At 50.9% G+C, this 27,468-nt stretch overlaps 1 protein-coding gene and 6 non-coding genes across 7 annotated transcripts; all 7 read right to left on the reverse strand.

Moving 5' to 3' along the window:
• Positions 1-7,473: 7,473 nt before the first annotated feature.
• On the reverse strand, positions 7,474-19,692 carry LOC137527989 (large ribosomal subunit protein uL4B). The gene is made up of 10 exons (XM_068249156.1): positions 19,585-19,692; positions 17,405-17,576; positions 17,072-17,178; positions 16,720-16,858; positions 16,309-16,433; positions 14,160-14,289; positions 13,559-13,715; positions 13,236-13,319; positions 8,529-8,649; positions 7,474-7,597 (listed from the first exon to the last, which is right to left on the reverse strand). The coding sequence occupies exons 1-10, from the start codon at positions 19,585-19,587 to the stop codon at positions 7,520-7,522; spliced, it is 1,116 nt and encodes a 371-aa protein (XP_068105257.1). The 5' UTR covers positions 19,588-19,692; the 3' UTR covers positions 7,474-7,519.
• Positions 8,737-8,807, reverse strand: LOC137529199 (small nucleolar RNA SNORD18). Its single transcript, XR_011023622.1, has one exon. It is a non-coding gene; the product is annotated as a small nucleolar RNA SNORD18 (small nucleolar RNA).
• LOC137529195 (small nucleolar RNA SNORD18) lies at positions 13,394-13,463 on the reverse strand. Its single transcript, XR_011023618.1, has one exon. It is a non-coding gene; the product is annotated as a small nucleolar RNA SNORD18 (small nucleolar RNA).
• Positions 16,607-16,675, reverse strand: LOC137529193 (small nucleolar RNA SNORD18). The gene has a single exon (XR_011023616.1). It is a non-coding gene; the product is annotated as a small nucleolar RNA SNORD18 (small nucleolar RNA).
• LOC137529206 (small nucleolar RNA SNORD16) lies at positions 16,925-17,025 on the reverse strand. Its single transcript, XR_011023629.1, has one exon. It is a non-coding gene; the product is annotated as a small nucleolar RNA SNORD16 (small nucleolar RNA).
• LOC137529197 (small nucleolar RNA SNORD18) lies at positions 17,242-17,312 on the reverse strand. Its single transcript, XR_011023620.1, has one exon. It is a non-coding gene; the product is annotated as a small nucleolar RNA SNORD18 (small nucleolar RNA).
• Positions 17,645-17,743, reverse strand: LOC137529204 (small nucleolar RNA SNORD16). The gene has a single exon (XR_011023627.1). It is a non-coding gene; the product is annotated as a small nucleolar RNA SNORD16 (small nucleolar RNA).
• Positions 19,693-27,468: the final 7,776 nt, after the last annotated feature.

A 27,468-nucleotide genomic window follows, 5' to 3' on the forward strand; every position in this document is an offset into this window, starting at 1 on the left:
AAAAATAGAACACAGAACCAAATATTTAGATGTATTTATAGGTGTTTGTAAACAAGGACGTAGAAAAGCGTGGCAGAAGTTGCTAAGTGGTTAAAATCGCCACCCAAAAACAAAAATAATTGGCAATTAACATTAGGCCTAGGTTCCAGACAGCAGTTGTGCAGCCCACATTGTGTCCAAAGTCCAACCGCACAACTGGGACACGACAGTTTTCAGCCAAGACACCTCTCAAAAAATTATGCAGCAATTGTGTTTTGGGTTACATACAGGGCCGGCCCGCTCATGAGGCGGGGTGAAACTTTTGCCTCAGGCAGCACATTTCTAGGGGCGGCACCCGCCCGTCCGTGGATGCGGAGAGCTGGCCGCCGAGCTGGAGGGGTAGCGGGCAGGACGGGGTTATTGGGCCTAGCGGCGGGGAGGGGGGGTCGGGAACCCCCCCTCCCTCGCCTGGGTCCCCCGATCTGCGCTCCCCTCCAGCCTTAAATAGTTCAGAAGCAGCCGCTCGTAAGAGGCACGGGCGGGGAGGACTCGCCTCTTACTCGCTCCAGCGTGTGCTCCACTGACGTCACTTCCTGCAGCGTTGCGTCCGACCCCCCCTCCCCGCCCGCTACCCCTCCAGCTCGGCGGGGGGGGGGGGGGGGGGGGAGTGGAGGCGGCAATTTTTCAAAATTTGCCTCAGGCAGCAAAAAGTTTAGGGCCGGCCCTGGTTACATATAGGTGGTATCAGTGGCCTGTGGCACCCTGTCCTGGTGGTGGGAGCTGCACAGGCAGCAGGAGCAGGGCAATGCAGCAGCAGCAGGTGTAACGTGTGCCAGGAGCAAGCCGGACGTGGCACTTGTTACGTCACGTGCCAAGTACCGAGTGACAACCAGGGGGAGAGGACTCTGTCACACTGGCACTGCTCAGCAGCACAGCAGTTTTGTAGTAAGCTAACACAGTAGTACTACTACTCTAACAACTACTACCACTGACTGCAGTACTACAGTACTAACTACACAATTACACAGTAATGCTATTCCCTAATCCCTAACCTGTAGCTAGTTAAGGCTAATAGCTGGCCAGCAGGCAGCAGCTGGCCTGGTCTGTGCACAGTACACACACACTGACACATAGCAGCTGCATCAGCACTGAAGCACAGCACACACTCTGACTGTCACACTATGGAATCAAGCTAATTAACAATACAACAATAGTGTAGTGATAGTGAAGGGGTTAATCACTGAACAGCTTATTACTGTGTGTACAGCCCTTGCTAGGCCCAGCAGCACTGGAGCATGCCTCTCAGTGAACATTCACAAGCAAGGGACGATCTGTCTCATCATGGCAGCCCTCCTTATTATACAGGGGGGCTAGCCAGTGTTCCTTTCTGTGATTGGGTGCCAGGGTTTAGATATCTGATTGGCTCAATGAGGTCAGGTGGGGCTGACCAGGGTTCCCCTCTGTGATTGGTGGCTAAGGCTTCTGCTGGGAGCCCTCTGATTGGCTCCAGGATATCATCTCCTTAGTTACAGTATTTCGGATCCGGATATCCGTGTTATTCGCCCAAATATCTGCAGATAGCTATCCGGATTTGAAAAAAAATCCGGAATCCGACTCGAATAGCTGAAAAAAGTTTGGATATCCGTAATCCGGATGAGCATCCCTGCTGTGGACATCGTGCGGAGTCTTCCCTCTGCTGTTTGGGTTCAGGGCGCTTAATCTCTGACACAGTGTTGGGTCAAGGGTCCATCTGACCATGGATGCCTGGTCTGCAAAGCACGGTCAGGCCTGCCCCAAGACTAAGTCAGTCCCCACACACAGCATCTCTGCCTGCACGCCGTGTGACTGCCTGCCCCAAGACTAAGTCAGTCCCCACACACAGCATCTCTGCCTGCACGCCATGTGACTGCCTGCCCCAAGACTAAGTCAGTCCCCACACACAGCATCTCTGCCTGCACGCCGTATGACTGGCCGCCTGCCCCAAGACTAAGTCGGTCCCCACACAGCATCTCTGCCCGCAGGCCGGTTGACGGCCTTCTCCGCCACTACCAACAGGGTCCAGGACTCCAGGTGGATTTCTGAGTTTTTAAGGCCGCTGCTAGCAGCGGCTGCTATAATAATGTTTCTGGTGCGTGTACATGCCTGCCTAATTTTTCTGGCTGCAACAACAAAACAAAAGGCAAGTACATGTGTCAATTCCCCTTTGTGATCGTTACCTTGCTGCAGTGAAGGGGCTTGCGTACCACAATGAAGCAGTGACCGGCTATATGAATGTGCTGGGGGGCACTCCTGACCCAAGATAATAAGGTTGTTGCTTCATTGTGGACAGACCAAATTCGATCAGCTGGACACTCAGTCACTGTTGTTCTGTCATTGAGTTACCTCAGCCCGACCATATGGACTTAAAAACCGCCATTGCCTGCACTCTCGCCATGGTGCGCACCAGTCCAGCACGGCTGTCACTACACAAACAGCTGTTTGCGGTGCGTTACACAGTGAGTTTGGTGTGTCAGTGTGAAGCAGTACTCTAATTACACTCCCTGATTGATGCATACACACGCAAGATTTTTTAAAGCACTTTATGCGTCCAATTTAGCATTCAATGTGATTTCTGCCCCTAAAACTCTGCTCTGCATCAAATCCAGAATTTTCCCGGGGACTTTTGGCATGTATCCCACTCCGCCATGCCCCCCTCCAGGTGTTAGACCCCTTGATACATCTTTTCCATCACTTTTGTGGCCAGAATTAGTGTTTGTGGTTTTGAAAATTTGCCTGCCCATTGAAGTCTATTACGGTTCGCGCGAATGCAAACTTTTGCGGAAGTTCGTGCTCAATGTTCGCAAACCTAAAATCGGAGGTTCGAGCCATCTCTATCTTGTTGTTTGAAAGGAGGCGACAGGGAGCATGAGACACAGTTCCAACTGTCCTGATCATCCCTCCGAGCTGCGCACACTAGGCTTCAAATAAAAAAAAAATTGCACCAAAACAGCAGGAGAACAACAACATTGAAAATCCCATCATGCTTTGCACAGCATCAGGAGAAAAATGCCCGGGTAGTTTTCCTCTGTGCAGCTAAAAATGAGGCTTAGGTAAGAAAAACAAAGTTCTGATGCTGTGAAACTGTTAAAGAAACATCCAGCCTTTTCAGTGCTGCTGAGTAGATTTTTAGTCTGGTGGTTCACTTTAAAAAGCTCTTGCAGTGTGAACGAGTCCTTGGTCAACCCTTGCAGGTTTATGTATCTTTCCAGAGCTTCATTGTAAATGCAATAGATTAAAGGCACAACTTAATTACTACCAATTGCGACTGAAGGCAGTAGTAAATGGCCTGTGATTAATCCTGGAACTGCAGGGTCTGCTTCCCCGCCAAACTAAACCCCACTCTTTTGCTTTCTGCACAGGTAAACTGAGAACCAATGTTATTCCATTGGCTATTGCACACTTGAATGTGTTTTCCCTGTACAGATAAAAACAGCAGTGAAGCACTGGGAGCATTTTCTCTATCAATTACATTAGCTTCTCTAATAAAACTTGCATGTTTTCACACATACAGACACGTGTGCAGAAAACCGACAGATTTGTGTGCTCCCAGCCTCAGCTTATTACACTCACTCTGTCCCATCTCTGATGGAGCAAAACTGCCTTTGCAGACTCCTCCAGCATCACTACAGTACACAGCCCTTGGGGAGGGGTAGAGGCTGGGGAGAGTGCACTGTACACAAGAACCTGCTGCACACTAAACAGGGACTGTTTACAAAACTTTGTATGATTCAGTATCAGTGGCTAAGCAGATGCATTCATTAGAATTGTGCAAAAAGCTTTTTCTCTCCATGCCCTTAGTTGTCAGTCTCTCAGGACAGGGAAAAGATTATCCCACCATGGGGCCCCTTGTGGCTTCTGGGCCCCCCTGCTGCTGCATCACTTGCAGGGTCTATTGTTACGCCCCTGAAATACATGCAGCTTGAAAAAGGACCAATCAATTGGGTTTAAATTGACCAGTCCATTTTCAAACTGCATATATTTGCATAACAATTTGCATAATTTCAAAAGTCTTTGCATCTCATTGATCATCCATATTAGTAAATAAGCAATAACTATAATTCCATATTATAAGAAGGAATCATTCAGGTTTGGCTGCCAAGGAGAACAGCAGAGATGAACCAAGACCACTTGTAGATATACATTTCTAGATGAGCCTGAACCCTTGAGGACAGAGTTCAGAGCTCCCCCTGGAGGACAGAGTGCAGAGCTCCCCCTGGAGGACAGAGTGCAGAGCTCCCCCTGGAGGACAGAGTGCAGAGCTCTCCCTGGAGGACAGAGTTCAGAGCTCCCCCTGGAGGACAGAGTTCAGAGCTCCCCCTGGAGGACAGAGTTCAGAGCTCCCCCTGGAGGACAGAGTTCAGAGCTCCCCCTGGAGGACAGAGTTCAGAGCTCCCCCTGGAGGACAGAGTTCAGAGCTCCCCCTGGAGGACAGAGTTCAGAGCTCCCCCTGGAGGACAGAGTTCAGAGCTCCCCCTGGAGGACAGAGTGCAGAGCTCCCCCTGGAGGACAGAGTGCAGAGCTCCCCCTGGAGGACAGAGTGCAGAGCTCTCCCTGGAGGACAGAGTTCAGAGCTCCCCCTGGAGGACAGAGTTCCCCCTGGAGGACAGAGTTCAGAGCTCCCCCTGGAGGACAGAGTTCAGAGCTCCCCCTGGAGGACAGAGTTCAGAGCTTTGGACCACTGCTCCTGGATCCACAATTATCTTTTCTGGTTTAAAATATTTGGTTTATCTGGTTCCCAATATAAATGTTGAAGGAGGTTGAACCCTGGAACTTGCTTCCACGATGATACTCCAGAGAAGCCTGCATCTGAAATCATTTGAGTTCAAAAACAAAAATAGAGGATCCAGGGTTTGAATATGGTTCATTAACTCAGGCCAAGTTAGGTGATGAAATGGAAGACCGATTTCATCAATGTCATTTATAAACACAAACCCACTCTTATACATGTTACAGTAATTCAGAGCAGACATCTGTCCAAAGTAACCAATATCACTACCCTTGTCACTGAAACACAATTCTGAAGGAGTGGTAACAGGTAATAAATGTCAGCCTCCGTATTGCCTGCTGCAAGGACTCCTGTATACTAAGTCCTTCAAAGTCTATTCGAAAAATAAACCGTAGTTCAACAAACTACAGCAACTGAGAAAAAAAGGAACCAGGAGGACTAAAAAATGGCAAGATACAACCTTAAAGGGGTTCTGTGGAGTCCCGTAATAAACAGACACACACTTACCTGGGGCTTCTATCAGCCCCCTGTAGCTGTAATGTTCCCCGCTGCCGGCACTGGGCAATTATCCTAACAAGACGAATAATGTGCACTCCCGCTCCCGTCACCGGGAGCTTACTATGCAGTATGAGGTTTTCTTGTACTGCGCAGTAAGCTCCCGGAGACACGTGCGGGAGCACGCACAGCCATGCCACACGCGTAATTAGAGCTGGACTGGCGGTGGGGAAGGAGTGATCGGAGGACGACGCGGGACATTACAGCTACAGGGCTGATAGAAGCCCCAAGTAGATGTCTCTTTATGTTCATTACACGATTCCACAGAACCCCTTTAATCTCACTGTGTCGGGCATACCGCTATCTGTCCTCAAAAGTCCCCCAGAATTAATTGATTTGCTCACATGCATGTAAAAGCTTTAGCTAGCACTAGGCTAGCTAATAAAAGGTGTCCAGCACCTCCACCCCCCCCCCCCCGATCGCCTGCAATCCCCCCATTTATACATTACCCAGCCTGAATCTAGCGATAGTGCAGCCTCCCTGCACAGCTCCAGTCTCTCTATGGGGAGGATCGGGTGGCGCCGTCATGTACGATCCTCCCCATAGTGAAGACTGGAGCTGTGCGGGGAGGCTGCGCGATCGCTGGATTCAGGCTGGGTAATGTATTAGCTGGCTGGATCGGGGGGTGCCGGACACCTTTACTAGCTAGCCTAGTGCTAGCTAAAGCTTTTACAGCCATTTTAGCAAATTAATTAATCCTGGGGGCACAAACTAACAAAACTTCCTGAGCGGCGTAGCGCTCAGGAAGTTATGTGGGAACAGAGAGCTGCAAAGAAGGAGTATGCGAAGAGGAAGAGACACAACCTTCACTCAAATGACACGCGGTTTGGAAAGGGCTCAAAACGGTCACAAACTAGATGCCCCCCAACATGCAAAACCTGGCACAGAGCTAGCCAAGGTCCTCAGTAATTTTTACTGCAGGTTTGAGAACCAGGCAGCGGTGGGGCGACATCTGCCCACTTCTCAGATGATAATTTTCCAGGTCTGAGCTCACCACCTCCAGCTGTGAGCGAGGGCGATGTCCATCGTCGCCTGTCAACGTTGAACGCCAGTAAAGCCTCAAGTCCTGAGGGCGTGTCACCAGCCAGTCTCAAAACTGGTTCACAGCGGCTACGCCAGGTCCCTTCAGGAAGGCAAAGTACCCACGTGCTTCAAGAAGTCCACCATCATCTTTGTCCCAAAAAAAGCAGGGAATCTAACTAGAGGCCTGTGGCCCTAAAATCCGTCATCATGAAAAGAGCGGTTCTACCTCAAAGGACTGACGAGCCCAAATAATAATAAAAAAAAAAAAAGTACCTGCCTGAAATTTGAATGAACGAGGACACCACCCGGGGGGCGCGAGGATGGGGGGGGGGGGGGCTGGACGATTTAACTGCGGGGACCCGGCGGAACTGCACGGATGGCGCCCTCCGAGCATTCACATTTCAGGCAGGTACTTAACTTTTTTTTTTCTTATTTGGGCTCGTATGTCCTTTCACCTCTAGCCGACCGCGTCACGCCAATGGGCATGGCCGCGGCAGCAGCCCCAGGCCAGCCTAACGCCAATTAGGTGCTGGTCAGCTGACACTGGGGAAGCCGGGGGGCGTGGGGGCACATGATGCGGGTCAGCTGACACTGGGGAAGCCGGAGTGTCACATGATGCTGGTCAGCTGACACTGGGAAGCCGGAGTGTCACATGATGCGGGTCAGCTGACACTGGGAAAGCCGGAGTGTCACATGATGCTGGTCAGCTGACACTGGGGAAGCCGGAGTGTCACATGATGTGGGTCAGCTGACCCACATCGAAGTCATGTGACACTGGCTGCCATACAGAACTCGCTCAGAGCCCGCTGGGAGATGGAGGGAGGCTGCTATACATCACTGAACCCCCCCGTATCTTGCTGCCTGCTGTTCCCCCCCCCCCCCCCCCCCCCCATAGAGGCCCCTGTTATCCCTATGGCATGCTGGTTAGTTGAGACTTCCGGTTGCCTGAATTCCAGATAACGCGGACTTTGCTGTATTTGTCACTTCAGAGACTTTCACTGTTTAAACAAGATGGGCAAATTTATCACAAGCAGTGAATGTAAAGCAATAGTGGGGCAGTTCTGTCAGCCAATCAGAACGCTTGTTTTATTTACCAGCTGATATCTGTGTTTGGGGCAGTTAGTAAGTCTTGATAAACCACACACAGGACATTTAAATAGAACAGCTTTTAATGGTAACATCTCCAGAGCTGAACATTTAGGAGGCTTTCGCTGCTGCAGGGGCGGCGGCTGCACGGGCGGCAATTCCCTCCTTTTTTTCCTTCTTTTTCTTAATCTGTAGAGAGGAAACAATGCTTGGATATTACACAAGAACACATCCGCTATCTCAGCCAGGACATTCTCCAGACTGACTTCCAGAAGATGGAGAGCAGAAAATGTACCATATAAAGCTGACCAACACCATAAGGAAAATAGCTGCAGCCAGAAGAATCTTATATCTATTCATATGCTATGCTGCCTGGCCATGTGACCAGAGCTATACATCTATATGCTATGCTGCCTGGCCATGTGACCAGGGCTATATATCTATATGCTATGCTGCCTGGCCATGTGACCGGGGCTATACATCTATATGCTATGCTGCCTGGCCATGTGACCAGGGCTATACATCTATATGCTATGCTGCCTGGCCATGTGACCAGGGCTATACATCTATATGCTATGCTGCCTGGCCATGTGACCAGAGCTATACATCTATATGCTATGCTGCCTGGCCATGTGACCAGAGCTATACATCTATATGCTATGCTGCCTGGCCATGTGACCAGGGCTATATATCTATATGCTATGCTGCCTGACCATGTGACCAGAGCTATACATCTATATGCTATGCTGCCTGGCCATGTGACCAGGGCTATACATCTATATGCTATGCTGCCTGGCCATGTGACCAGGGCTATACATCTATATGCTATGCTGCCTGGCCATGTGACCAGGGCTGTATATCTATATGTTGCCTGGCCATGTGACCAGGGCTGTATATCTATATGCTGCCTGGCCATGTTTGAGGGATACTTTGTCCCTTTAGGAGAATATACAGCCAGGGTGAGGTATCCATCCCGGGTCATCTAACAATTGATGCTCTCTTGTATACTTCCTATATCACCTCTTATTTACCTAGATTACCATGTGTGTGTGTGGTGACTGTGTGAATAATCCCCCTGTGTTTGGACCATCCCTACAGAAATAATTCTCCTGGTACTCACATTGTCAGCCTGCCGCAGGATTGCATTGCGTTTGGCGGTCTTTGCATATGGATTCAGCCTCATCAATATTCTCAGGTTCTTCAGAGGATTCTTCTTCAGTTCTCTGCGCTTCACCTTCTTACTGTAAATGCCACACAAGCACGTTACAGGAAATGCCACACAAGCACCTTTCTCATTATATATACAAAATGTATTCTATGCTGATTGGCTTATCAGAACTTCCACTCAAGTCACAAAGTTTCATAAACACGGACCAATGAAGTGAGCTCATCATTAAATGTATCTTGTGAGATGCTGGAGGCCTCGCCTGCACAATGCAAATCTGATGCGCTAACTTCCATGCAACTGTATACTAAGGAAATGTAGCTTGTGGGATGCTGGTGGCCTCGCCTGCACTGCACAATGCAAATCTGATGTGCTAACAAACTTCCATGCAACTGTATACTAAGGAAATGTATCTTGTGAGATGCTGGAGGCCTCGCCTGCACTGCACAATGCAAATCTGATGTGCTAACAAACTTCCATGCAACTGTATACTAAGGAAATGCATCTTGTGAGATACTGGAGGCCCCGCCTGCACTGCACAATGCAAATCTGACGTGCTAACAAACTTCCATGCAACTGTATACTAAGGAAATGCATCTTGTGAGATGCTGGAGGCCCCGCCTGCACTGCACAATGCAAATCTGATGTGCTAACAAACTTCCATGCAACTGTATACTAAGGAAATGCATCTTGTGAGATACTGGAGGCCTCGCCTGCACTGCACAATGCAGATCTGATGTGCTAACAAACTTCCATGCAACTGTATACTAAGGAAATGCATCTTGTGAGATGCTGGAGGCCTCGCCTGCACTGCACAATGCAAATCTGATGTGCTAACAAACTTCCATGTAACTGTATACTAAGGAAATGTATCTTGTGAGATGCTGGAGGCCTCGCCTGCACAATGCAAATGTGATGTGCTACCAAACTTCCATGTAACTGTATACTAAGGAAATGCATCTTGTGAGATGCTGGAGGCCCCGCCTGCACTGCACAATGCAAATCTGACGTGCTAACAAACTTCCATGCAACTGTATACTAAGGAAATGCATCTTGTGAGATGCTGGAGGCCTCGCCTGCACTGCACAATGCAAATGTGATGTGCTAACAAACTTCCATGCAACTGTATACTAAGGAAATGCATCTTGTGGGATGCTGGAGGCCCCGCCTGCACCGCACAATGCAAATCTGATGTGCTAACAAACTTCCATGCAACTGTATACTAAGGAAATGTATCTTGTGAGATGCTGGAGGCCTCGCCTACACTGCACAATGCAAATCTGATGTGCTAACAAACTTCCATGCAACTGTATACTAAGGAAATGCATCTTGTGAGATGCTGGAGGCCCCGCCTGCACTGCACAATGCAAATCTGATGTGCTAACAAACTTCCATGCAACTGTATACTAAGGAAATGCATCTTGTGAGATGCTGGAGGCCTCGCCTGCACTGCACAATGCAAATCTGATGTGCTAACAAACTTCCATGCAACTGTATACTAAGGAAATGCATCTTGTGAGATGCTGGAGGCCTCGCCTGCACTGCACAATGCAAATCTGATGTGCTAACAAACTTCCATGCAACTGTATACTAAGGAAATGCATCTTGTGAGATGCTGGAGGCCTCGCCTGCACTGCACAATGCAAATCTGATGTGCTAACAAACTTCCATGCAACTGTATACTAAGGAAATGCATCTTGTGAGATGCTAAAGGCCTCGCCTGCACTGCACAATGCAAATCTGATGTGCTAACAAGCTTCCATGCAACTGTATACTAAGGAAATGCATCTTGTGACGCTGGAGGCCTCGTCTGCACTGCACAATGCAAATCTGATGTGCTAACAAACTTCCATGCAACTGTATACTAAGGAAATGTACCTTGTGAGATGCTGGAGGCCCCGCCTGCACTGCACAATGCAAATCTGATGTGCTAACAAACTTCCATGCAACTGTATACTAAGGAAATGCATCTTGTGAGATGCTGGAAGCCCCGCCTGCACTGCACAATGCAAATCTGATGTGCTAACAAACTTCCATGCAACTGTATACTAAGGAAATGCATCTTGTGAGATGCTGGAGGCCTCGCCTGCACTGCACAATGCAAATCTGATGTGCTAACAAACTTCCATGCAACTGTATACTAAGGAAATGCATCTTGTGAGATGCTGGAGGCCTCGCCTGCACTGCACAATGCAAATCTGATGTGCTAACAAACTTCCATGCAACTGTATACTAAGGAAATTTATCTTGTGAGATGCTGGAGGCCCCGCCTGCACTGCACAATGCAAATCTGATGTGCTAACAAACTTCCATGCAACTGTATACTAAGGAAATGCATCTTGTGACGCTGGAGGCCTCGTCTGCACTGCACAATGCAAATCTGATGTGCTAACAAACTTCCATGCAACTGTATACTAAGGAAATGTACCTTGTGAGATGCTGGAGGCCCCGCCTGCACTGCACAATGCAAATCTGACATGCGAACAAACTTCCATGCAACTGTATACTAAGGAAATGCATCTTGTGACGCTGGAGGCCTCGCCTGCACTGCACAATGCAAATCTGATGTGCGAACAAACTTCCATGGAACTGTGTACTAAGGAAATGTATCTTGTGAGATGCTGGAGGCCTCGCCTGCACTGCACAATGCAAATCTGATGTGCGAACAAACTTCCATGCAACTGTGTACTAAGGAAATGTATCTTGTGAGATGCTGGAGGCCTCGCCTGCACTGCACAATGCAAATCTGATGTGCGAACAAACTTCCATGCAACTGTATACTAAGGAAATGCATCTTGTGAGATGCTGGAGGCCTCGCCTGCACAATGCAAATCTGATGTGCGAACAAACTTCCATGCAACTGTATACTAAGGAAATGTATCTTGTGAGATGCTGGAGGCCTCGCCTGCACAATGCAAATCTGATGTGCGAACAAACTTCCATGCAACTGTATACTAAGGAAATGTATCTTGTGAGATGCTGGAGGCCTCGCCTGCACAATGCAAATCTGATGTGCGAACAAACTTCCATGCAACTGTATACTAAGGAAATGCATCTTGTGAGATGCTGGAGGCCCCGCCTGCACTGCACAATGCAAATCTGATGTGCTAACAAACTTCCATGCAACTGTATACTAAGGAAATGCATCTTGTGAGATGCTGGAGGCCTCGCCTGCACTGCACAATGCAAATCTGGTGTGCTAACAAACTCCCATGCAACTGTATACTAAGGAAATGTATCTTGTGAGATGCTGGAGGCCTCGCCTGCACTGTACAATGCAAATCTGATGTGCTAACAAACTTCCATGCAACTGTATACTAAGGAAATGTATCTTGTGAGATGCTGGAGGCCTCGCCTGCACTGCACAATGCAAATCTGATGTGCTAACAAACTTCCATGCAACTGTATACTAAGGAAATGCAAGCAAATAACTAATAAAACAAACAGTGTGGTCACAATTCAGTTAGAATCTAATCACACTATTGGCAGCAGTCACAGGATTCAATTACAATCCTTGCAATATGCATGTTAAAGGAGAACTGAAGTGAGACATGGAGGCTGTCATATGCGTTTCTTTTAATAGCAGGTTCCTGGCAGTCTTGCTGATCCTCTGCTTCTAATTTAGCCGTAGTCCCTGAACAAGCATGCAGATCAGGTGTTCTGACTGAAGTGTCACTGGATTAGCTGCATGCTTGTTTCAGGTGTGTGATTCAGACACTACTGCAAAGTAGAAAAGATGACTGGGACCCCACCTGGATTTATGCAATTAAAGCAAAATGGTTATTGTGCCATAGCAGGAAAAAAAAAAAAATGTTTCGTCAGGAGACCTTTATCAAGACACTACTGCAGCCAACAAGATCAGCAGGGCTGCCAGGCAACTGGTATTGTTTAACAGGAAATAAATATGGCACCCTCCATATTCCTCTCACTACAGTTTTCTTTTAACCTCCTGAGCGATAATCCCGAGCTGAGCTCGGGGTATGTCGCGCAGGAGGAGTTCTCAGGCCCTGGTGGGCCGATTTGCATAATTTTTTTTTTGTTACACGCAGCTAGCACTTTGCTAGCTGCGTGTAACTTCCGATCGCTGCCGCTCGCCGCGCCGCGCAGCCCCCCCCCCCCTCCCCGACCCCTTGCGCAGCCTGGGCAATCAGTGCCAGGCAGCGCTGAGTGGTGGATCGGGACTCCCTCTGACGTCAAGAGACGTCGGTGACATCATCCCGCACCGTCGCCATGGCGACCGGGGAAGCCCAGCAGGAAATCCCGTTCTGAACGGGATTTCCTGCTTACTCTGATTGCCTAAGGCGATCGGAGTGGGTGGGGGTATGCCGCTGCGCAGCGGCTATCATGTAGCGAGCCCTGGGCTCGCTACATGATTTAAAAAATAAAAAAATTTAAAAAAAATAGTGCTGCGCCCCCTCCTGGGCGATATAATTTTATCGCCCAGAGGGTTAATTAGTAAGGCTTTTGCTTTTGACCAGGGTTCAAATTTGGTCTCAAGCCGCTAGGTAAAACAGTAAGGAGAGTTTGGGCAATACTGATCGCCTGTGGAGCATGCCCCAAGTGGCTGCAGCTCTGTGGTGCTTCGAGGTGATATAAATGCTCTGTATTGTCTGTAGTGGGAATAAGGTGTCACTGAAGTCTTAGACGAGTTGCGTAACTTACATAGGCGCACGCAGAGCCTTCTGGATTTCTTGAGACTTCAGAATCCGGCTCAGATCTGTGTTTGTCATTTTGTGCATGGGGAGGCTAGAAAAACAAAGAACATGAAATAGTAACAGGAGAAAAGGTCTTCACAAAGCAGGAAGAGATAGAGGACACTGGAGATCAGAACTTCCACAGATATCACAGAGATTCAGAAACACGGACCAGAAGTGGAAATCATCACGTCTACAGCAGATAATGCACTAATCACCCCAGCAATGGCCATGGCCATAAATGTGACAACACAAGGCACTGACAGGAGAGCTGTAACATGGAAGACATACTTGTAGTCGGCCTTCAGAGAAGCAGGTTTGCGCCATGTTCCATAGAGATTGTCCAGCTTGCGGAAGGCACTCTCTGTCCAGATGCAGAAGCGGCCAACATGACCCCCTGGAGCGAGCCTCAGAAGGTTCAGCTTGTTTACATTGAGGAGCGTGATTCCTGCAAGGGGACAGAACTCCAGTTACAGGAATGCTTGTGCACGAATGGCAATTCTGAAGATAATCAGCGGTGATGGATGGAGAGGAATGCTTGTGCATGAATGCTGAAGGATATCAGCAGGGGATGGAGAGGAATGCTTGTGCAGGAATGCTGAAAGATATCAGCGGGTGATGGGTGGAGGAATGCTTGTGCACGAATGCTGAAGGATGTCAGCCGGTGATGGATGGAGAGGAATGCTTGTGCATGAATGCTGAAGGATATCAGCGGGGGATGGATGGAGAGGAATGCTTGTGCATGAATGCTGAAGGATTTCAGCAGGGGATGGATTGAGAGGAATGCTTGTGCACGAATGCTGAAAGATATCAGCAGGGGATGGATGGAGAGGAATGCTTGTGCATGAATGCTGAAGGATATCAGCGGGTGATGGATGGATAGGGCGGTTACCTGGGATATTTCTGAATGCTTTGATGATGCCGTTATTTTCGTTGAAGACGACACAGGGTCCTCTGCGCTGGATACGGCGGCGGTTCCTCATTTTCCCCTTGCCGGCACGCATGCGTTGAGAAGCATAGACCTGACAGGGAAACACACCTGGTTACAGCTCATGGCAGTGGTCACATGCTTTCATTAAATATGGTGATATTTCCCCCTGGACATTGCTGCAAGTCTGCCTCATTTGGCGTGAAAGGGACTTTAGCTGAAAGGACTTACGAGGCGAATATTAGAAAAAAAGTTAGTTACCTTATTGCAATATCAGACCTCAGGGCAGACGGTCAGTGCTTCCCCTGTCAGTGTCAGGCGCTCTGTTATCTAAATCCAGGTTTCAATACAGGCCCGACCCTCTGCAGGGTCGCCTGAACTGATGAGATAAGAATTGCCGCTTTAAACAACAAACGCCTGTGCAGTTTGCATGCTGCTGGTGCGTCTGCGCAGGTTTCCAGCCCTGTCTACGGGGCCGTCCTCGCTCCGTGCGCATTGGTGTGATTATGTCGTGGGCTTCCCCACGTGACCATCCACATGATGGGCAGCGCCTCCTCAGCACACACTAGCAACGCTGAGCCGGTTAATTAGAACTGTTATTTGCACGGTCGCTGAAGAGCCGCTTGCTCATATTGAGCAGAGAGTCACTGAGAAGCCGCTGGTGAGCCGGCTCACGTACGAGCGCATAAAGAACCGCTGGTGAATCTGATTCTGATTCACCAGCGGTTCTTTGTTATGCGCTCGTACGTGAGCCGGCTCACCAGCAGCTTCTCAGTGACTCTCTGGCCCGCAGACAGGCCTGGAAACGGGGCCTGTAATGAATCCTGGATTTAGATAACAGAGCGCCTGACACTGACAGGGGAAACACTGACCGTCTGCCCTGAGGTCTGATATTGCAATAAGGTAACTAACTTTTTTTCTAATATTCGCCTCGTAAGTCCTTTAAGTTGTAATTGTAATGCGGGGGGGGGGGTCATACTCTCTGACCACCCAGCACAACAAGGCTAAGAGCTGGATAATGGAAGAGGCTACACAGGCTGCCCAGAGCAACTGCAGCTCTGGGCTTCCGATATCACTACAAATAAGACGCAATGGCAGCGCAGTGTGATGTTGCGCTGCTCTTGCGATAGCAAACATTCAGACAGATACAAGACACGACTATAGATTGGAGTGTAACTAGTAGCAACCGCAGCTCACAGTCACGTCCACAGAAGCAGAGCAAGCAGGCTAACAACAGTCACCAGCATGCATCCACACAGGCAAGACTACAGGAAAGAACGTAACTAATAGCAACACAACTATGCTAGCTAAGCACCGGTGATCACGATAAGTGCAACCTACCGAAATACACTAAACAGACTAGCTAACATAGTAACTGAAAAATCTCCGTAGCTCGAATAAAGAAAATAACAAACAACTCAACTAATGGATAAATATATATTAGCAAGTCTGCATATATATTTATCAAGAACTAGCTAAAGCACAATGGTAATTAACAAGACAGACGGAATGCTCAGCCAATCTAGTCGCTGTTTCAGCGACGGTGACATGCACAGTGAGATAGACAAGACTAACAGGTAGGAGCGTAACTAATGGCAACCGCTGCTATAGTTCATCCTCAAGAACAAGGCTAGAAGGAATACTACCAGTCACCAACGTGGTGCTGGCAGAATCTAACTATCAGGATCAGAAGGACTTCACTGACCCCCGCAGGTCAGCAAACATCCAGCAGACATGACAATACAGAGCAAGGCATTATTCATTTACAATAACAACTTTCACAGCATAGACCCAACGACAACTCAGAGAGCTGAACGCTATGTCGGGCGGGGTAGGAAATGGGAGGCAGACTTTTATGCTGGCATCAGCCAATGGATGCAGGTATGCAAATTCCCACACAGCTGAATGGTAATCCTGAGCTGGCTTGATTACTATTTGCTAGCTGGCTGTGAATGCAAAGGACTCCCATAAGAAATACATGCAGTATTATGTAACAACATGTATGCTGGAAATCCAGGCCCATCTGGCCGCAGCTCAGCTGCAACAAGCAATTGGTGGAATGATGACAGCATCCTGAGCTGCCCAGACTAGACATTACGGAAGCCCCGCCCACCTTCTTGATGTCATTCCAGGCTTTGATCTTTTTCAGCAGTAACACTGCTTCCTTTGTCTTCTTGTAGCTTTCAACTTTATCCTCGACCACCAAAGGGACCTCCGGGATCTCCTCAATGCGGTGCCCTGAAAGGAAATACACAACATGCTCCATAAGATTGACTGTAGACTGGGGAGGACATGAACTATTCCACCCGTCAGAGGGTGACGTAGCACTGATTGGGCCACATGATCGTCACCTGTATATTACACACAATACACCATTTACCAGCACTGGAGATGGGGGCTGAAGACCACAACTCATCAGAACTTCCACTGAAATCACGGCTTTCAGAAACACGGACCAGAAGTGGAAATCATCATGTGGAGAGGTTACAGCCCCTACTGATGGACACATCTGTCTGCCACTTACCTTTAGACATGACCAGGGCAGGTAAAGCTGATGCAGCCAGTGCAGAGCAGACGGCATATCGCTTCTGGGTTGTATTGATTCTACGATGCCAGCGTCTCCAGGTCTTTGTCGGGGCAAACATACGTCCTCCACGGCACATCTACAGAGACTTATTAAGGAAAGCTAATTGTAGTGAGAAGGAAAAAGTCCCAAATGTGTGAAATCTTGCTCAGATCTCAGGTTATCGTCAGCCATCCACACAAGCATTATGACAGCAGGCAACTGTCGCCAAGTGAGGAGTAAGGCGCAAATTACCACATCACTGCAAGCTACAACCGCCACACAATACATTTCCCTCCACTCCAAAGGATACGTTTCCGAATGCACCCTGGCCAGAGCGATGAGTTCCACCACCACGAACACGAGGAATACGGGCAACAGCCCTGCCAGTTCCCCAGGACTCAGCACTGGTCTGGTGGCCTGAAAACACAAACTATCAGACAAGGGTATTTCCCCACAACTTTACAGTCACCCAAAGAGGCAGTTATCAGAACTTCAAGAGAGATCATTAGCTTCAGAAACACGGACCAATGAAGTGAAGCTCATCATATGAAAGACAAATCCCAGAAAGGATTTACAGATGTGCAGAATCATTACAGCTACTTGCAATTCTAGGTGCAGAATAACAGATATCGGGAGCACATACCAGCGAGTTCGCTCACTGCATACGGCTGTCTGCTGTTCTTGCGCATGTTGGTGTGGACAAAGTTGACTATATCTGGCCGTATGGGAGCCTTGAACACTGCCGGCATAGTCACATTCTTGCCGGTGGCTTCTCCCTTCTCGGAGTAGACCGTTATCAATGGGCGAGCACACGCCTGGGGAAAGAAATATCTGTTATTTATAATGCAACACACACAGCAAACCTGTACATTGTCGCACTGAATGCTCAGACTCTATTGTCGTCAGCCCACAGTATCAGCAGAATGACAGCAGGCAACTGTCGCTGAATACCAGGTAAGACGCAAATTACACCATCATCGCATAAACACTGCTTCCCATGCAAAGAGACCACATGATCAGTCTTAATAATATGGCCTGGTAACTCAGCAAACCATCGATATGAGGACAAAGGGTTTTATTGCCAATATACAACAGAACCACAAATGCCAAAAAAGCAAAGCTGACGTGTGTGGCATTCCTGTGCCACACACATCAGATCAATTCTCAATAGATTCCAGCAGGGAATGTCATGAAAGTCAAACTGTAGTGGTATACTGTTAAATGCAGTAGAATGATATGGGCCACCAATCTACCACTGGTCCTGCTCCCGATCTACCAAGACTGCAGAGGGGCACACTGATAGACTGTGGGGGGGGGGGGGGGGAGGTTACAGTGGACTGCAGGCAGCATTGTGAGGGTTCAGGGTACAGAGGTCGCACTGTGAGGGGATGGAGGAATATGGGCAGGCGGTGTAATGAGGGATTTTGTAACCCATTATATTTTGCAACTTGCCATAAGGACAGAGTATGTCTGCGTAGGCGTGGCTTATTTCTGTTAAAGCAGAAGGATTAGCCATACAATGCCAGGGAAAGCAAAGAAAACAAAAACACATATATAAGTAGATATATATAAGTATTTATATATAAGTATATAAATTCTTGATCTACTTGCATAACATGTATTTTACTGTCCAAGTTTTGCTTTCAGTGAATGTTAGATAGTAAATGAAGATAATTATGTTCCTGGTGGGAACCACGTCTTTTGCCCAGTTTAGGCTAAATCCTGATGTCATTTCTGCCCTTTACTTTTTTTGTTTTCTCCTCCAATTGCTCAGTCACCTCAGCCTTGCTTGTGTGTCAAGTGATCAGAGGATCGTGTTTCAGATAGACAGCTAGGCAGGGAAATAAATGGAAGAGGAGGAATATATTATAGATAAAAAGAACCCCCAGCATGCTACTGTTTGGCACTGACTATTAAAGGGCCAGTGGTCCTAAAGCATGTGATAACTCCAAAGCATAACAGCAGAAAAAGTCTTGAATGCAGGATAAGCATCTTTATAACTGAATACACTCAGACCAGTTGCTGTTGAAATTAGATTTTTATGGTGACAATCCCGCTTTAACACGCCTGTCATTTGTTGACACCACGGAGCCTATTGAGGAAGAGGGGGGGGTTGTTCCTTCCGGGGGGGTTATTAGTTGAGCAGAGGGGGGATTGTTCCCTCCAGGGGGGGTATTAGTTGAGCAAGAGGGGGGGGGGGGTTGTTCCTTCCAGGGAGGGTTATTAGTTGAGCAGAGGGGGGATTGTTCCCTCCAGGGGGGGTATTAGTTGAGCAAGAAGGGGGATTGTTCCTTCCAAGGGGGGGGGGGGGGGTTATTAGTTGAGCAAGAGGGGGGGGGGTTGTTCCTTCCAGGGGGGAGGGGGTTATTAGTTGAGCAAGAGGGGGATTGTTCCCTCCAGGGGGGGGTTATTAGTTGAGCAGAGGGGGGAGTGTTCCCTCCAGGGGGGGTTATTAGTTGAGCAGAGGGGAGGGTTCTGTGTGAGATTAGGGTTTGATTGGGTAGCACTTTCTCATAGCTATACCTATAAATAAGGGCAACAACCGGTTGCAAAATCTGATAAAGATGCAAAAACTATCACCACACCGGTGTTCACATTTGTCGGGTATGCTAATATGTTGGAACACCGGCCCTGTGGCGGGGAGGGGAACATACAGGGGGACACGCGGCGGCACGCGCCTCACACACACGTGGCGGCAGGGAGGAGGGGGCGGGGCCCGGAGACACGAGGAGGACACCCCCGGCCAGCCTTCCCTCCCCGCAGCCTCTCCCGGGTACAGCAGCTGCGGCAGCTCCGCTACTCCTCCCCGCTCCCCCGACTCACCATGCTGAGGCCGGCTCCGGGCTGCTGCTCGATGGCCGACACACGCAGGAAAGGGCGGGGACACGGGCCGGAAAGGGAGGAGTCACTGTCACTCTACGCGTCACAGATCTCACATCGCGCATGCGCAGTGTAGCCGCGCTCGGGAAAAAGCGTGGCCTGAGGAGGCTGCAGAGGTGGGCGGAGTCACACTACACCCGTCACATATCTCATATCGCGCATGCGCAGCCGCGCTCACAGTGCGCCTCGGAAGGAAGCGTGGCCTGAGGGGGGCGGAGTCACAGTACACCAGTCGCAGATCTCATATCGCGCATGCGCAGTGTAGCCGCACTCACATTACGCCGCGGGAGGAAGCTTGGCCTGAGGCGGCCGCAGAGGTGGGCGGAGTCACAGTTCATGCTACGCGTCAATCCTCTTATCTCATATTGCGCAGGCGCCTCGGCTGGTGTAATGTCTGATTGTGCTGCCTCAATGCTGCCCTCCATGGCAGACAACCATACTTCTCAACTGTCCCTCCCTCCTCCCCATTTGTCCCTCTTTCTATGGAAATATAGAGATTTCTCTACTAAAAATGGGTTTAATTGACTCTAAACTTTATTCCCAACCTTTACATTGATATCTTACTAATTATAAAATGTTACTATGAAGGAAAATGAACCAGGATAGAAAGGACTGGTGTGGTTTGAATTATAAAACAACATATTTTTCTTATGAAATCTTTATGGTAGCAAGTAGTAGAGATGGCACCATCAATTGTATCTTTGCTCCTGTTGACTTATGTGGCCACGTGTGCAGTTAGTTTACATTCCGCACACGTGTCCCTATGACGTCAGACCCAGGAGGCGTCTCCGTATACCTGCGAGGTTTCCCATCTGGTCCGCTCACTGTGTGGGGCGTATCCAGGATGAGGTTAACACCTCCTCGCAGGCATCAGGCAATCCCCTCCTGTGCCGGAAAGCGGACAGCCCTCTCTGGCTTCAGGCAATCCCCTCCTGTGCCGGATAGCGGACGGCCCTCTCTGGCATCAGGCAAACCCCTCCTGTGCCGGATAGCGGGCGGCCCTCTCTGGCATCAGGCAATCCCCTCCTGTGCCGGATAGAGGACGGCCCTCTCTGGCGGCATCAGGCAATCCCCTCCTATGCCGGATAGCAGGCGGCCCTCTCTGCGGCATCACACAATCCCCTCCTATACCGGATAGCGGATGGCCCTCTCTGGCATCAGGCAATCCCCTCCTGTGCCGGATAGCGGATGGCCCTCTCTGGCATCAGGCAATCCCCTCCTATGCCGAATAGCGGAAGGCCCTCTCTGGCATCAGGCAATCCCCTCCTGTGCCGGATAGCGGATGGCCCTCTCTGGCATCAGGCAATCCCCTCCTGTGCCGGATAGCGGAAGGCCCTCTCTGGCATCAGGCAATCCCCTTCCATGCCGGATAGCGGACGGCCCTCTCTGGCATCAGGCAATCCCCTCCTGTGCCGGATAGCGGATGGCCCTCTCTGGCGGCATCAGGCAATCCCCTCCTATGCCGGATAGCGGATGGCCTTCTCTCTGGCATCAGGCAATCCCCTCCTGTGCCGGATAGCGAATGGCCCTCTCTGGCATCAGGCAATCCACTCCTGTGCCGGATAGCGGGCGACCCTTTCTGGCATCGGGCAATCCCCTCCTGTGCCGGATAGCGGATGGTCCTCTCCGGCATCAGGCAATCCCCTCCTGTGCCGGATAGCGGACGGCCCTTTCTGGCATCAGGCAATCCCCTCCTGTGCCGGATAGCGGACGGCCCTCTCCGGCGGCATCAGGCAATCCCCTCCTGTGCCGGATAGCGGATGGCCCTCTCTGGAATCAGGCAATCCCCTCCTGTGCCGGATAGCGGATGGCCCTCTCTGGCATCAGGCAATCCCCTCCTGTGCCGGATAGCGGATGGCCCTCTCTGGCATCAGGCAATCCCCTCCTGTGCCGGATAGCGGATGGCCCTCTCTGGCATCAGGCAATCTCCTCCTGTGCCGGATAGCGGACGGTCCTCTACGGCATCAGGCAATCCCCTCCTGTGCCGGATAGCGGACGGCCCTCTCCAGCATCAGGCAATCCCCTCCTGTGCCGGATAGCGGACAGCCCTCTCTGGCATCAGGCAATAATTCCCTCCTGTGCCGGATAGCGGACGGCCCTCTCTGGCAATCCCCTCCTGTGCCAGATAGCGGATGGCCCTCTGTGGCATCAGGCAATCCCCTCCTGTGCCGGATAGCGGACGGCCCTCTCTGGCATCAGGCAATCCCCTCCTGTGCCGGAAAGCGGACGGCCCTCTCTGGCATCAGGCAATCCCCTCCTGTGCCGGATAGCGGACGGCCCTCTCTGGCATCAGGCAAACCCCTCCTGTGCCGGATAGCGGGCGGCCCTCTCTGGCATCAGGCAATCCCCTCCTGTGCCGGATAGAGGACGGCCCTCTCTGGCGGCATCAGGCAATACCCTCCTGTGCCAGATAGCAGGCGGCCCTCTCTGGCATCAGGCAATCCCCTCCTGTGCCAGATAGCAGGCGGCCTTCTCCATCAGGCAATCCCCTCCTGTGCCGGATAGCGGGCGGCCCTCTCTGGCATCAGGCAATCCCCTCCTGTGCCAGATAGCGGATGGCCCTTTCTGGCAATCCCCTCCTATGCCGGAAAGCGGATGGCCCTCTCTGGCATCAGGCAATCCCCTCCTATGCCGGATAGCGGACGGCCCTCTCTGGCAATCCCCTCCTATGCCGGATAGCGGACAGCCCTCTCTGGCATCAGGCAATCCCCTCCTGTGCCCGATAGCGGATGGCCCTCTCTGGCGGCATCAAACAATCCCTTCCTATACCGGATAGCGGATGGCCCTCTCCGGCGAGATCAGGCAATCCCCTCCTGTGCCGGATAGCGGAAGGCCCTCTCTGGCATCAGGCAATCCCCTCCTGTGCCGGATAGCGGATGGCCCTCTCTGGCATCAGGCAATCCCCTCCTATGCCGGATAGCGGATGGCCCTCTCTGGCATCAGGCAATCCCCTCCTGTGCCCGATAGCGGATGGCCCTCTCTGGCGGCATCAAACAATCCCCTCCTATACCGGATAGCGGATGGCCCTCTCCGGCGAGATTAGGCAATCCCCTCCTGTGCCGGATAGCGGGCGGCCCTCTCTGGCATCAGGCAATCACCTCCTGTGCCGGATAGCGGATGGCCCTCTCTGGCATCAGGCAATCCCCTCCTGTGCCGGATAGCGGATGGCCCTCTCTGGCATCAGGCAATCCCCTTCTATGCCGGATAGCGGACAGCCCTCTCTGGCATCAGGCAATCCCCCCCTGTGACGGATAGCGGACAGCCCTCTCTGGCATCAGGCAATCCCCTCCTGTGCCGGATAGTGGATGGCCCTCTCTGGCGGCATCAGGCAATCCCCTCCTATGCCAGGTAGCGGATGGCCTTCTCTCTGGCATCAGGCAATCCCCTCCTGTGCCGGATAGCGAATGGCCCTCTCTGGCATCAGGCAATTCACTCCTGTGCCGGATAGCGGATGGTCCTCTCCGGCATCAGGCAATCCCCTCCTGTGCCGGATAGCGGACAGCCCTTTCTGGCATCAGGCAATCCCCTCCTGTGCCGGATAGCGGATGGTCCTCTCCGGCATCAGACAATCCCCTCCTGTGCCGGATAGCGGACGGCCCTTTCTGGCATCAGGCAATCCCCTCCTGTGCCAGATAGCGGACGGCCCTCTCCGGCGGCATCAGGCAATTTCCTCCTGTGCCGGATAGCGGATGGCCCTCTCTGGCATCAGGCAATCCCCTCTTGTGCCGGATAGCGGATGGCCCTCTCTGGCATCAGGCAATCCCCTCCTGTGCTGGATAGCGGATGGCCCTTTCTGGCATCAGGCAATCCCCTCCTGTGCCGTATAGCGGATAGCCCTCTCCGGCATCAGGCAATCCCCTCCTGTGCCGGCAGAGCTGGATTAAGGCGAAATGGGGCCCTAAGCAAAGTAACTGATTTGGGCCCCCCCCATCATGTCGTAATAGAATCAGAAGATGCAGCTGCACAGCAACATGCCGCACACACTGGGGCAGCCGAGCTACTGGTTGCTATGGGCAACAGCCCGCTTTCCTCTGTGGGTGCACAATGCAGGGAATAGCAGCGGCAAAATGCAGAGTGAGAGATGAATGGCTGGGACATTTGCACTCAGGGGCTGGGGCACCCCTGTGAAGAGGGCGCCAGATATCACAGCAGCAGCACTTTCCCCCTGCATCTCCAGCCTGGCAATTACTGAAAGCTCTGGACACCGCCAACCCGGAAGCCGGTCCCCAGACAGAATTACTTAACCACCCCCACCACCCAACAACCGATTTCCTCCCAAACTAGACAGCCACCATGCAGCCTCCATCCCAGTGAATACGATAGTCCAGCAGAGAAGGCAGCCGCAGCGGGGGAGAATGACAGCACCAGATGACTCACATTCACCTATTGCGATCCAAGCAATAGAGGTCCCGTCATCCGGAGCCCATCTGTCTCCTCTAGAGTGCTGCCGCTCTGTTACTCCTGCAATTACTACTTCCTACTTCCTGTCTGATCTGAGAATCAGGAAGTTCAGAGCGAGCGGCTGCACTGTAGAAGAGACAGATAGGTTTCAGATGACGGGATCTCTATCGCTTGGATCATGGATAGGTGAGTGATTGTTTGCCATCTGCTGCTATCATTCTTGCTGCAGCTTTGGTTCTCTGTGGGATGGGAGGGAGGAGTGGGCAGCGGCAGAGCGCACAGTAGCAGGAGGGGGACCTAGGAGGAGAGCCTAGATCTGAAGACAATCAGCAGCGCACGGCATCATTTGACAAGACAAATAACATTTATATTGCGCTTTTCTCCTGGTGGACTCAAAGCGCTACAGCTGCAGCCACTTACTGAACAGGCAGAGACGAGATTCGAACCCTGGTCTCCGGCAGAGCCCTTAAAGGGACTCTAAGCAGTTCCTGTGGCTATGCCTTTAAGCATACCCACAACTAATTAATTACATCCTCACACCTACCAGCATGATGTTTGTAATTATATTCCCCTGGGTTCCTTATATTTCATTGCATTGTGCTGAATCGAGCTGCCGACTTTGGAGAAAAGTCATCCTGTGTAATACAATGTAACTATGGAAAGATGCATATCATTTTGAAGCTCTCTTTCTCCTCTTTCCAATGATAGATGAACTGCCACCCTAGTTTTCGCAATTTTTGCGATCAAAATTGCCACGGCCACGATTTTGATTGCGAAAATGCTGAAAACTAAAAGGCATAGGGCGGCGGTTTATATATCATTGGAAAGAGGAGAAAGAGAGCTTTAAAATGATATGCATCTTTCCATAGTTACTGCACTGCTTAGAGTCCCTTTAACCATTATACCATCCAGCCACCGCTGACAGGATGACGAGGGCTGGTTTATGTGCTGATGGGGCCCCTTTGACTCTGAATGGGGCCCCAAGTGACTGCTTTTGTTGCCTGGTCAGTAATCCGGCCCTGTGTGCCGGATAGCGGACGGTCCTCTACGGCATCAGGCAATCCCCTCCTGTGCCGGATAGCGGACGGCCCTCTCCGGCATCAGGCAATCCCCTCCTGTGCCGGATAGCGGATGGCCCTCTCCAGCATCAGGCAATCCCCTCCTGTGCCGGATAGCGGACAGCCCTCTCTGGCATCAGGCAATCCACTCCTGTGCTAGATAGCGGACGGCCCTCTCTGGCAATCCCCTCCTGTGCCAGATAGCGGATGGCCCTCTGTGGCATCAGGCAATCCCCTCCTATGCCAGATAGCGGACGGCCCTCTCTGGCATCAGGCAATCCCCTCCTGTGCCGGAAAGCGGATGACCCTCTCTGGCATCAGGCAATCCCCTCCTGTGCCGGATAGAGGATGGCCCTCTCTGGCGGCATCAGGCAATCCCCTCCTCCTGTGCCAGATAGCAGGCGGCCCTCTCTGGCATCAGGCAATCCCCTCCTGTGCCAGATAGCAGGCGGCCCTCTCCATCAGGCAATCCCCTCCTGTGCCGGATAGCGGGCGGCCCTCTCTGGCGGCATCAGGCAGTCCCCTCCTGTGCCAGAAAGCGGATGGCCCTCTCTGGCAATCCCCTCCTATGCCGGATAGCGGATGGCCGTCTCTGGCATCAAGCAATCCCCTCCTGTGCCGGATAGCGGATGGCCCTCTCTGGCATAAGGCAATCCCCTCCTGTGCCAGATAGCGGATGGCCCTGTCTGGCAATCCCCTCCTATGCCAGATAGCAGATGGCCCTCTCTGGCATCAGGCAATCCCCTCCTGTGCCGGATAGCGGATGGCCCTCTCTGGAATCAGGAAATCCCCTCCTGTGCCGGATAGCGGACGGCCCTTTCTGGCATCAGGCAATCCCCTCCTATGCCGTATAGCGGATGGCCCTCTCTGGCGGCATCAGGCAATCCCCTCCTATGCCGGATAGCGGACGGCCCTCTCTGGCATCAGGCAATCCCCTCCTGTGCCGTATAGCGGATGGCCCTCTCTGGCGGCATCAGGCAATCCCCTCCTATGCCGGATAGCGGACGGCCCTCTCTGGCATCAGGCAATCCTCTCCTATGCCGGATAGCGGACGGCCCTTTCTGGCATCAGGCAATCCCCTCCTATGCCGGATAGCGGGCGGCCCTCTCTGGCAATCCCCTCCTGTGCCAGATAGCGGGGGCTTTTTATCCTGGTGTCTCTTTACAAATAACTTCAGTCAGGTTAATAATGCAGAGTAATTGGTTTATTCATTTTGCAACCTTTTTTAGATACAGAATAATGAACCCCAATATCTTCAGTACAAGCTGGTAGTCTGCAGTCTGTGCTAATCTGGGCTCAAACTTGCCTCTACAGGGTAAAAAGGAACACCTTAGGGCCTGTTCACACTAATGAGAAAAACGCTGCATTCAATGGAACACAAGTAAAACACAAAAACAAACAGTAAATGTATCCTATCTTATTATTACGATGTGTTTACACTGCCAAAGAGAATAAAATGCATGACGCGGTCACCTGACCACAAATAATCCCGACCAGATCGCGAGTGCTGCAAGCACAACAAGGCAGCTTATGGCAATGGAAAGCGTTGGCGGCATGAATTTCACATACCTGCCCCGGTGACCAGGAGCCATGGGGCTTCCTGTTGGTTTGCAAAAGAACCAATGGGAATCCTTTTGCAAGAGAAAATTCTCATTGCTTCATGTAGACCAATGAGAATCCTCCCTGCTGCTAGGCCGGAAGCCTCATGCTTCCTGGTCTCTGGGCGAGATGCAGGCGAGCAGTGACAACATGGACGATGAGAGAAGCAGTGGGAGTACCAGCAGACCGGCAGAGGCCGATGTGAGCGACGCCAGCGCAGCCGATCAGGATACGAGGTTAAGGGTGAACCTGGCCATATACTCCTAGTTATCTCTCTGTTCACATAGTTATAACATCAACAAATACTGTGTACACCGGCATCATCAGCAGAGGACAAAGATAACTATGACAAGTCTTTATAGAAATAGAATGCATTACTGAGGGTTGAGCGACAGCAGGATTGTGAGAAACAGTACCCGCCTGTGTGCGAAGCAGAGAGGCTTACGCATTTCGCCATCACTTGCTGCTTCATAGTGGAAGTTCCGGCCACGAAAGAGGAAGTGTGGGGAAGATGGCGCACAGTGGCAATATGGATAACGTTACCCCCTCCACTGCAGCCCCCTCCGTGCACTCATGCGGGGGAAACGGTCACTTCTCGCTCATCCCTATGGCCTCATTCTGTTACTGGAGCACACTGCATAAAAGGTAACCGAGCGTTAACAGGAGCCAGCTGCATTGTTTTGGCAATTTCAGTATTTTCCTTATTCAAGGATTGTGCCAGCTTTTAAAAAATCTCAAGTGTGGATGAAATACTAATTCAGACTAACAA

Source organism: Hyperolius riggenbachi, chromosome 8, assembly GCF_040937935.1.
Source record: "Hyperolius riggenbachi isolate aHypRig1 chromosome 8, aHypRig1.pri, whole genome shotgun sequence".
In the NCBI taxonomy this organism is placed as follows: domain Eukaryota; kingdom Metazoa; phylum Chordata; class Amphibia; order Anura; family Hyperoliidae; genus Hyperolius; species Hyperolius riggenbachi.

Coding starts and splice junctions, on each gene's coding strand:
- LOC137527989 (XM_068249156.1), bottom strand. Junction 16,859..17,071: donor GCCAGGGTGCATTCGGAAAC/GTATCCTTTGGA, acceptor AAGTCTCTGTAG/ATGTGCCGTGGAGGACGTAT. Junction 13,716..14,159: donor AGCATTCAGAAATATCCCAG/GTAACCGCCCTA, acceptor GTCCCCTTGCAG/GAATCACGCTCCTCAATGTA.